At 42.3% G+C, this 11,714-nt stretch overlaps 1 protein-coding gene across 1 annotated transcript in view; it reads right to left on the reverse strand.

Annotated features, from left to right (window-relative positions):
* Positions 1-1,203: 1,203 nt before the first annotated feature.
* Positions 1,204-11,714, reverse strand: part of LOC134072702 (TGF-beta receptor type-1-like) — a 26,218-nt gene continuing 15,707 nt past the window's right edge. The window contains exons 8-9 of the mRNA XM_062529512.1: positions 11,330-11,460; positions 1,204-5,788 (exon numbers count right to left, since the gene is read on the reverse strand). Of these exons, the coding sequence (XP_062385496.1) occupies positions 5,663-5,788; positions 11,330-11,460 (257 nt within the window). The 3' untranslated portion in view covers positions 1,204-5,662. The remainder of the gene's footprint in view (positions 5,789-11,329; positions 11,461-11,714) is intronic.

The raw sequence follows: 11,714 nt of genomic DNA on the forward strand, positions 1-11,714 counted from the left end.
TCTTCTGGTTGACTACCTATACACTCTTAAAACGCATGTGTTGAAAATAACACAACTTGCGTTGTTTTTAACGCATCTCCGTGTCCAGATAGGGACAACAACACAGTTTGTGTTGTTTCCTTTTTTATTTGTTACACAATGTATCTTGAAAATACCATAACTTACGTTGTTATTTGAACACATGGCCGGGTCCAGATAAGGGCAACACATTATTTTTAATAGTGTACTTGAGTAAGTAAGTAATGCTGGCCAATCTTAAGTTGTTTGTCAGGAAAGGATGTTTAAAGAGGAGGTAGGTTAATACTATGAATAAAATAAAACCCTACTCACATCATGCATGTCATTCATCAATTTATATTAATGCCAAGTATTGATGCTCATTATCTTTGAGTAGACATTCATTTTGTACAAATATAGGCCTGATTTGTCATATTCTTAAGTAGAATTGTGTCCGTTATTTACGTCTTCATACATATCAGTAACTTTTTTTTTTTTTTATCATAAACTGTTGTTCTTGTACAGGCCTTTCGACTTAGACTGCTTTATCCTATGCTATCTGATCTCTACGAACATGACTTGAGGCAGCCGATGAAGGGCATTACTGTCCTGAAGTATTTTTAGTTATACACTTGTAAACAGGCCTGCTGTGTTTCATCATTCAACAGCTAAATCTGCCTCAGCTCTTTCTCCATGATGCACCAGGCTCTACAAAAAAATGACAACAAATCATTTTGTGAACAGTGTTTTCCAACATGGTGCCTCGGCAGCTCAGAGATTTGACCATTGCAGATTTGATTTTTCATTTTTGTCTTGACTCTGCCTGCCTATTGCTTTACTGGCTCCCTTTCATCCCGCTGCATTTTGTAGGAGGGTACATCTATTTAGTCAAGGTCTTCAGTGACAGTTAGCATGGTGGAACAATTCTCTTCTCTTTAGAGGGAATGCATCTCATTTAGATTACTGTAACAACAGGCCAGAGATACACATTTCCATCCTGATATGAACCTATTCAATCAATACAATCAGCAAAATAGTCACTGCAAACATGTGTTGTGTAAACAGAGGATGGTCATTTTCGGGCCCATTTATATTCAACATAAAGCCAGGAGTTTCAGAGAAGAGGCGTGTTTTGTGTACATGCCATTTCAATTCCTCAGATTTCCTCAAATTGTTCTTGCCTCAGAAATGCAGACATGAGCCACATTCAACAGTAAAGATTTATTAACATAATTTATTAACATAACGTTCTACCTTGCTAATGTTAGTTGGAACCATACATAATCAACTGGCTTCTAGCTTCCCACATTGAACATTCCTTCCTTTGTGCACTTTACAAAACAAACAAAACACTGTAAGCTAAGGATAGAGGGTGACCTTAGAATAGGTCAGAGAATAACCATCCTTTTGACCAATGGAGAATGACCCATTAAACAAGGCTCTGTTCTGCTCTAAGAACAAGGACATCAACTGAGAGAAAAATCAACATTCTTTCATATGCAAACCATCAAATACTGCAAGGGTATGAATAAGAGAGAACAACATCTTTGCTACAATTCAATTTTCCCGATCCCCCCAAAAAGTACAACGGACTGTATGTGCATTTCAACCCCCCCCCCCAACAATGTAGATATGACATAGACATGAATAGTCAGATCTAGAGGACAAAATAAAACAATCAATAAAAACTTTATACACACTGAGGTAAACAAAAACATTGGTCTAAACAAGAGAGGTATTTTTTTTTACGCCTTATCGTTTTCATTTGAGATTAAATAAGCTTTCAAGATTTTGAGACTTCAAACTTCTTCAATTACAATTATGCTCTCTTGATCACATCATAACACAAGACACTTAAAAGAAAACTAACCAAAGGGTCAACATGCTTCATGAAGAAACTAGGCACTAAGCACAAAAAGAGAAATCTTCCAGAAGCCTGTATGCAGTGGCCTTTGAGCAGCAAAGCAACTGTGGTAATGTTGTGAACAGTTGTTACAGCATAACCCCTATCTGTACCCAAACCTTTTCCATTGGATGTTCCTTCAATCCAGGAATGCATGAAAAACAGAGGTATTTTGTATATGCATCCGCAATGTCCTGTCAGAACAAGCTCAGGTCCAAGCCTTTTTGCATTTTTTTTTTTGTATGAATGTACTGTACTTACTCCTATCAAATCAACAAAACTGTTAGTCTCTTGCATCCTTAAGACTAGGGCTAAATTATGGAATGTTTACAGTTAGATTAAGAATTGCTTTGAGGCACAACCAAAAATGCAGATACTATGTCTAAATCACTTGTTTCTGTTATTTGTCAGTTTACTGGCGAACTTTGTAAGGAGGACCATTACAACAACATTATATACTAAAGATTGCACAATGCTTAGAAAAGCTAGAGGCACTTCTATTTCAATCTGCCTTAAATCCAGATGATCATTTAACTCTCCCCCTTGCATATTAAAGCATATGTATTCCAGGCAGTGACTAGGATGCCTCTTCTCCTCTGATAACCACCGAATATAATGTCAGACACAATAATGCATTTAGTCATTTAGTAAATTGCAATTTAGGTTTGGGTCACAGAAGGGTGACAAAAGGCAATGGCCATCTTAGTAACCGACAATGGCACAGTAGCACACATTTTCGATGGCAGTCTGGCTGACGCCAAACCACTCCATCAGTCTGACCACTCGCCCAGACAACAGCGCTAACACAGCGACACAGCACGAAGAGTCACCACGGGAAGCCACGCCAGTCAAGAAAGAACTCGGGGAAAAACTCGTTGGCTACCAATGAACACGAATGCACGCGCATACACACGTCGGACGCACACACGTGCGTGCGTGCGTGTGTGTACACACACGCACACACTCAGATACACAAAAGGTTGTGTACACATGAGAAGGCAATACTGAGCTGAGGATGTGTAGGTTGGTTCAGTCAGAGCTGGTGAGGCTTAAGAGGCTGTAGAAGAATACCTGGATGTCTGAGAGGAGAGTACCTGGATGGGAGCTTTTTGACCATCGAGTTTTAGAAAAAGCAAAAATAGGCTGCTGGTGATTCTGGAATGCTGCACAGGAGCAGAGCAATGGATGCTATAGGAGAGAGAAAGTGTCAGTGGAGGTTCAAAGGAGAGTCTCCACGAGCTGCTTGGTAGGCAAGGCAGGCCCCTGGTCTTACCTCTCTGGAACAGAGGAGCTTGTTTTTTTTGGTTCACCGTATATCATAGCAGCATGAATGCATGATCCTGTCCTTAAACCTCATTAAAAAAATAAAAATAAAAAAATCACTCGACAACAGAACACAGTACGACAATGCCTTGATAAGACCAGGAGGACCAGCACCCTGCACTGTAATTGAGCTATTGAAATCCAACAAAACATATTGTATGCATGGTGCAAAATGGCACGAGAGAATTTCAGGCACTTTCGAGGCACTGAGCTCCCCCAAAGCACATCAATGCAATGCTTTCCTTTCAAAACGTAATGTGACATAACCTCATCTTCTTAGCATATTCTCTCTCTCTCGCTCTCTCTCTCACTCACACACACACACACACACAACCAACCAACCAACCAACACACACACACACACACACACACACACACACACACACACACACGTCATCTGACAATGCCTGTAAAAGACTCTTTTTGTCTCTTTTGAAATAGAGAGGCAAAGCTTCCTGCTGTAAGCCTGCCCATAATGAACCTTAGGAATCCATAAAGTCACACATTATAGCAGCTACATATTCATAATTCACAGATTCAACCCACACAGAAGATGACCTCTGGCAATTAAGAGGTCAGCTAGGTGAAGACCTTACTGCTTTAGACAGCACTGTCAAAGACGATCAGCTGTCTTAATGGTCTAATCAGGGTTGTAACAGCTATATGAGAAAAAGTAATCTGCCAAATAAAAATTGGCTTTTCTAATGATGAAAAGGCAGCATGGACACACGAAACATGAAACGATATGAAAAAAGGACAGAGGACTACATGACTAAATTATGCAAATGTTCATTATGTTTTCAGATATAAAAGGTAATGCTGTTACAGTAAATGCTGACGTGAACATGGCATGGGTGAATGTCAAAATGCCATCTTTGACAAGCAACAAAGAAAAAAGGCCAATTATTACTGAACATATTATCATCTTCATAAGGAGAGCACATGAGATATTTTCATTCTCATGTGTCAGGTCAATATTAAGTCACAAAAGCACTGCTCTTTACTTCTGTGAGTGTTACGGTGACTCGAGTCCTGAATGGACACGAATATACTGTAACTAGTCTACACACCGCTTGTTAAAACCTCCCTTGCTAGTTCACCTTTCACTGCTACCGATAAACCTGTCAATCAACCTGTCACTTTGACACAACTCTGTTTTGGTCACAGACCAAAGACCAGCTAAAACGCGGTGAGCGCGCTACACTCTGGCAACATTTTCAGAGACAATGTAACAGCGCACACACCCACACGAGCTCACCGTCGCTCACACACACTCACACACGCAACAGCTCGGAGGTCCTCACACCGAACCATCAAAATGATCCAAAAAAGGTCAAAGGTCAGATGAGCACAGTGGGAACACCATGTCATGGTTTGCAACACAAACAAACAACACCGCAGTAAATGTGAAAAAATACAGAGGTATCAATGATCTCTACAGCTGTACGCATGTACACACACACATACACACCACACCGTGTCAACCTGCCCATATGTACGTACGCATAAATACATCAGCATACAAAACCATGACGAGCAGTTTTTTTTTTTCCTCAATGAATATCTACATGTATGGATACATATATACAAAACAGTGAGCATACATATTGCATATGTCACGTGGTGTGACCGCAGAGACACTGAACGAGGCCCTGCCTGCAAGTGCCACTCGAGAATGAAACGGACCCTGTGTGGCTTGAGGGGGCGTCCAGAGTCCAGAGGTGGGGGGCAGGGGGCTGTAGGTACCTGACGCAGTGACTGAGAAAAGACACCATATTTCCTCTCATGTCTCTCCTCTGGTCCGCTGAGGCACGGGTCTCTCTTTGTACATTGCTGTTTTGAACCCAAGAGATGTATCAAAAAAGAGGATGGCGAGTGAGGTGATGTGCGTTTTCCATTCAGCTTATCGGACTCTTCCGTCGTCTTCCTGTGCTGCTGTGACGCGGCCTTGAAGTAGAAAAGGCCACTGGCGCCTGGCAGACGGTGGTGCTGATGGAGGAGGTGGAGGGGACACTCTCCTGCCCACACAGAGTGGCCCACAGCCCCCCCCCCCCACCCCCTCCCGCCACGCCGTAGCTCCAGAGAGCCGGGTCCACGCCAGCGCCTTCATGAGGGTTTTGTGCGCACGCCGGCCGCCAAGCTTTCTCATGAAGGTGGCCTTGCCGCTTGGTCACTCCCGCCCCTCGACAGCTGCATCAAAGCTTAAGCCCAGCTGGACTGGGCTCTGGACCCTGATGGACAATAAATACTTGAACAGAGAAGAGTTCCGCCCTGACTGACTCTCGGATCAAAAGAGGCTGAGATATTGCTGAGAGACAGAGAGGGAAAGAGAGATAGAGAGAGAAGGGGTGAGGGCAGATAGACAGACAGAGAGAGAGAGAGAGAGCAAAAGAGAGAGAGAGAGAGAGAGAATGGTCCATGAGCTCTCTCCCTCTCTTTCTACATCTTGATTCCCTCCTGCTGGCTGAGCTGGGAGAGGGACTTTTTGATCCGCAGGGCCGTGAGACGCGCGGCCGCGTTGGCATACCAGCACTCTCTCATGATCTTGGCCATCACACGCAACGCCTGAGGAAAAACAAACAACACACAACAAAGATCAACCTCAATGGCATCCCTAGTCTGAGCCACAATCACGACAATCACTCAAGTATCAGTGAGACTGGCACCAGTGCAGTACTGAAGCAAAATTCTTCCGATGCCCGAGTTCTTTCCACAGCCTTGGAGATCTGTGTGCCTACTGTGGGCTACTGAATCGTGTGGGCAGCGGAGAGGTGCCTCTGAATGGAGGCAGAATGGGAAGAAAGCCTGCATGGCTCCTCAGGCCAGTGCTCCATCCAGGGCTGCTCATGTCTAGACAGCCCATTCTGTTCATGGAGCAGCGCAGCCGGCCGTGCCTTTATATCCAGCACAAGGCCTCGCAGAGTGCCCGCTATGCTATGCGCAGGGCTGAGTCACGTGTCAATGTGTGCATACACACACGCGTCCTCATCTGACATCTGTCCATAAACTTTGTGTTGCTTTGAGTATCTATATGCACACAATGGCCCACATTTATAAAGCGAGCGTAGAAACCAGCGTATATCTGAGCGCAGAAACCATCTTACGACGAGGCTCGAGTGTGATTCACCAAACTTTCGTATCACTCCAATTCTAGCGTAAGAATAAACGTGTGTTGATAAATGTGGCGGCTGGAAACAAGCTTAATTTAAATATCACGCCCCTATATGTGCTCGTTTTAATGGCCTCGCCCCTAGAATTTACGACATGAAGGTGCATTATACGTCCAAAAGAGATCATTAGTGATTTCGAGCCACAGTGACGTCCAGCTGAACTTTGTTAATTTTGACAGCTAAGTTGTCATCAAGGAAGGCGATAAACTAGAGCGATTTAAGCGCAACAGACTTTATTTTCACAGAGAGAACGCATCATACTATAAATACATTCATTACAAAACCATACGACGCTGAAATAAATAAATTCAACTCATCAACTTTGTAATCCCCCGGCGATTTACTGCTGCACAGTGCTATGCCGCCTGAAAAACGTGCGTACGCGAGTTCAGACTAGACGTGAGATTTGAGTGTATAGCACCGATCACGTTCACATTGATAAATGCCATACTTTGTGTGGAAACAAGCGTAAGCGTACGCCTGTTTTACGCCTGTTTTTGGTCGTACGCACGTTTCATAAATGAAGGGCCTATATGTGTGGCTGTACTACAGACTATGTAAGTATGAATGTATATACGAGTGTGTGTATACACGTGCACATAAAAAGCTTGCAAGTGCACCACTACTTTTACTTTAAACATTTTTAATGTGACACGTAAGAGAGAAGTTCTCTCTGTTCACAGGCAAGCAAAGTGCTCGTTTTATCTGTCCAGGTTTGCTCTTTCAACCTGCTTATTGATGCAGACGTGCATGTCTGCAGACTGCAGAGAATTTGACACGTCTAATTTGAAGTCAGACAAGAACGAGACCCTGACCATGAGGACAATACTAGGCCACCAGGCTGACCATGGTTAGGAGAGAGTCTACCACCAGCAAATACTGTAGTTGACCTCTGCCAGTGAGCACATTGTGATATTTTCATGTACCTTCTTCACAGACGGGACCCAGTCCCTTTGTGCTTCCTCCTTTTTCATTGGGTTCATGCACTCTTCATTCACACAGTTAGAGCTTCTTCTGAGCTGCTTCGGCACATTTCTCAGATCAGAATTGAAATTCTGAAAACCGTTTGATCATGTCATCTGATCGCTTGTTCACATCATTAAAGCAGTTTCTCGGCATCTTGAACAAACAGCAATGCTTTAGTACGTCCTGCAACTGATTTTAAACAAGTTTCTGTTTATTATTATAATTTTTTATTATTTTCAATTGTAAATGTCATGTTGGTCAAAACGCAGTATACTGGTTCCCTGCCGAATAGTCCTACCCCATAAAAGAAATTAGCCTTGTGCCATTGTGTCGCTTGTGTCATTACATGCAAATGTGTTGAAGTAGCTGTCATAACTAGTTGTCATAGTCTGTCTATCATACAGTATATAAATATATGTGACCTGACAGACAGGAATGTCAGGATGTATAGAAAGTTGTTCAGTGGTGCACAGCTCTGACCAAGGGGGTTTTACTATGCTGGTCATTCTTCATTTGCATTTAATTTCTGTAAAAACCTTTGTTTTCTTTATACTGTCACAATGTATGCCAACAAAAACAACTTTGAAACATATACACTGTCTTGCAATCAACCCCCTCCACACACACAGTAATGTGTAACTTTGTAGTTAAAATAGGACATAGTGCTGCCTTGCGCACTATTCATTAGAAAATGCTTACAGAGTAAACTGTCATATTGACAACAAGACAAAACAGTTTGACAGAGGACATAAACAATAGCGTCAGGACTTGTGAGTTTGATTGCACTGACAGTTTCAATTGTATAAATATTTGCTTTTGAGGCATAAACAATGCATTTTGAGCATTTTTGCAAGTAATCCACTATGCAGTGCGGTTTGCTCTAATTGCTTTGAGAAATGCAGCTGTTGTGCAAATGTTAATGATAATTTGAGAAATTCACCAGTGACTGAGGAAAACTGTAACAAAAAGGGAAAAGTAGCAGGCGGGGATAAATAAAATAAAAATAAATAATAATAATAATAAATAAATAAATAAATAAATAATAAGGCTCAGGATCTTCAGGAGTCTAATTCGAGCTACAGTATGTATCAGGCATGCAAACTGGTCAGGGGTGAAAAAGGTGAGACTCTTCTCCGACCCCCCCCCCCCCCCCCCCCCCCCCCCCCGTGCGAAAAAAAAATCTTCCAAAGTGTGACGGACCCGCTTTCTTTTCTGATGATTTCATAGGCCTAATGGACACAGGGACACTTCACCGATTAGCATTAAGCTTTGTATCTTTAGAAAACTAGTCATGTTTTTGAATGGTCATGCATTATTCCTTCATTTTGCCTTGAGATGGGAGAAATACTGATTTCAATGTTGGACTTCCTGCTTTCAATGATGTAAAAATCATCATCATTGAAAGCAGGAAGTTCTATTCATGGGTTTCACTGAAATCCGTATTTCTCCCATCTCAAGGCAAAATGAGGGAATGATGCACGACCATTCAAAAACATGACTGGTTTTCTAAAGATACAAAGCTGCTAATCGGTGAAGTGTCCCTTTAAACTAAGTCTGAATATTTGTTGGACCAAACCAGGTAATCAATAAACTTGCTTAAGACACACTATTTCAAACTAGGCCTAATATTATTATATAAAATAGGGTAGATAGCTAGGCTTCATTTTTTCAAATTGTTTTTAAATGTTTTAATATGCAGCCTAGGCTACTTGTGGTTTATATTGTGCTAGTGTGTTTAACCAACCAATAAAGTTATGTGAACTGTCTTCATATTACATATTAAACTGTAGGCTACCTGTAGGCACAGACTAGGCTACTGATCAGGGTCCTGTAACTCGACAATCAAATGTAAATTTTCGTTACGCATGGCTTACGAACTCGTAATGATCCGGGTGTAACTGAAACTTGTCGCAAGTCACACACACTCAAACGGTTACGTGCGTTACGTGTGGTCTGAAGCAGTCGCAACTTTTTTTGGCTACGTTACTATAGCGAATCATTTGAGTTGCAGATCTTTTGCGTAGGCTTTGCGCAAGGTCTATGCGCAGTGTGCTTCGAGTAACAGGGCCCACGTTTCTTAAACACAGCATTAGCATGTCAATCAACTACGTCTCCGGACAAAACAAACCAGACCAGTTTATGAGCATTTAATTCAACTGTCACATTAGCCTTTGATATACTGATAAAGTCTGCCTATTTGCTTCACCTTTTGCCGATCTAGATGGTTCAAACTGCACGTATTCTTCATCAAAATAACTCGTTAGTTATTATGTCTACATTTTTGTCTAATTTCGCTGACTTTCATAACATTAGAAGAAAACAACCTATGCCCGTTGCTTCACTCAGCGTCTTTCTCTAATAGAAGTTGAAAGTTTCAACTAGCCCACCTGTGAAATCCCTCGGCATCTCCTCCATCTGTCCAGAATCACTATTCCACCTGAGACGCATCTATCTGCGCGTTCTGTTCGTTGCGTCTTTGTCAACAATTAGCTTCCACTAATGTTTATTAAACGCATAAGGGCTACATTCACGCATCCCTTGCTGATCAGACACGTTTTAAATGCGGCTCTGGAAACATCTCAAGATGCATTAGCGTCTGCGCATGATTTTTAAACTCAGTTGTAAATTCAATTCACCTTGACCCCCCCCCCCCCCCCCCCTAAATATTTTCTCATCGGATCTGCACGAATCATGTAAGTCACCTATTTTTGATTCAAAACGGCGAATTTCGCCGAAAGGTGAGCAGTTTGCATGCCTGATGTATTCCCTACATACAAACACATGTACATACACACAGTACAAAGTCCTTACAACATTATGCTGTATGTACTGTGTGCAAGTATGTATGCACATGTATGTATGTGTGTATGCATGTATGTTCTGTATGTATACACACCGTTACCGTGTGTGTGCCCATATGCTCCCCGCAGGCTTGAGAAAGTGAATAAGGGAAATCCAAGCAGTCCTCTTTAATATTCAGCAGCCCACTCATCAATAGTGTCTTTTACTTACGGCCCTCGGCCTGGCAGCCCGCGCCGGCACAAGAGGGACTATTAGATTAGCCTGGCTTTTATGACTGCAAATTGGCTGTAATCTAATTGTCTGTTTCCCAGCAATAAAAAAGCGCATCGCTACAGATGCAGTGACGAGCTCGGCAGCTAAGTGAGATGAAGCAGCGGGCTGATGGAGAGTGAGGGAGGGAGAGAGAGAAAGAGACAGAGAGAAAGAGAGAGAGAGAGAGGGAGAAAGAGAGAGAGAGACAGAAGGAAAGAGAGAAAGAGAGAGAGAGATGCAAAGTATATGCATAGGATAAATAAGTAAAAGAAGAGAGGGAAACTGAATGGTAGAGAAAGAATAGAAGAGAGATTTCAAATCAGATGTTGAATGTGTATGTGAGAGAGAGTGAAAAGAGAGAGAGTAAAAAGAGAGAAGAGAGAGATAAAGAGAGAGTAAAAAGAGAGAAGAGAGAGATGAAGAGAGAGTAAAAAGAGAGAGTAAAAGGAGAAAAGAAAGAGATAAAGAGAGTAAAAAGAGAGAAGAGAGAGATAAAGAGAGAGAGTAAAAAGAGAGAGAGAGTAAAGAGAGAGAGTAAAAAGAGAGAAGAGAGAGATAGAGAGAGTGAAAAGAGAGTAGAGAGATAAAGAGAGAAAGAGAGAGAAAGAGAGAGAGTAAAGAGAGATAGCATTCTTTGTTTCTTCAGAGTGTCTCTATAGCTGTACATCCTTCTGTTGAGAGGAGTCAAGGGAAATCAAGCTGGAAGCACATTGTTGCAAAAGCTGAAATCGTGAGATGCAGGCTGGCAGCGCAAGGCTAAGTAGAACTGAAAGACTAACACACACACCACTCAAAAGTTGTGGGAGGGGAGGCCACAAACACCAGACAGAACGCTTCAAATCAGGCTCCAAGGTATAGACATGGATTTAAAAAATAACAGTCTAGAGTGGAGAGAAAAAGGATTTTGTGTCAATACCTCGCAGCTCTGCCACCTATTGGGGATGTTGGGCCGCAGCTTCTGGTCACACACCACTCTCTTCATCTCCTCCACGGAGGGGTCGGACTGCACCAGGTCGTAGTAGGGCAGCTGGTAGTCCTCATGGATGCCTGTGGACACATGTGGACATGGAGTCACTCTGAAGGGACACAAGACTTTATTTATCACGCTGTGAAGGGACACAAGACTTTATTTATCTCTGTGTGAAGGGACACAAGACTTTATTTATCACGCTGTGAAGGGACATAAGACTTTATTTATCACGCTGTGAAGGGACACAAGACTTTATTTATCACGCTGTGAAGGGACATAAAACTTTATTTATCACGCTGTGAAGGGACATAAGACTTTATTTATCACGCTG

Source organism: Sardina pilchardus, chromosome 2 (assembly GCF_963854185.1).
Source record: "Sardina pilchardus chromosome 2, fSarPil1.1, whole genome shotgun sequence".
Classification (NCBI taxonomy): Eukaryota; Metazoa; Chordata; class Actinopteri; order Clupeiformes; family Clupeidae; genus Sardina; species Sardina pilchardus.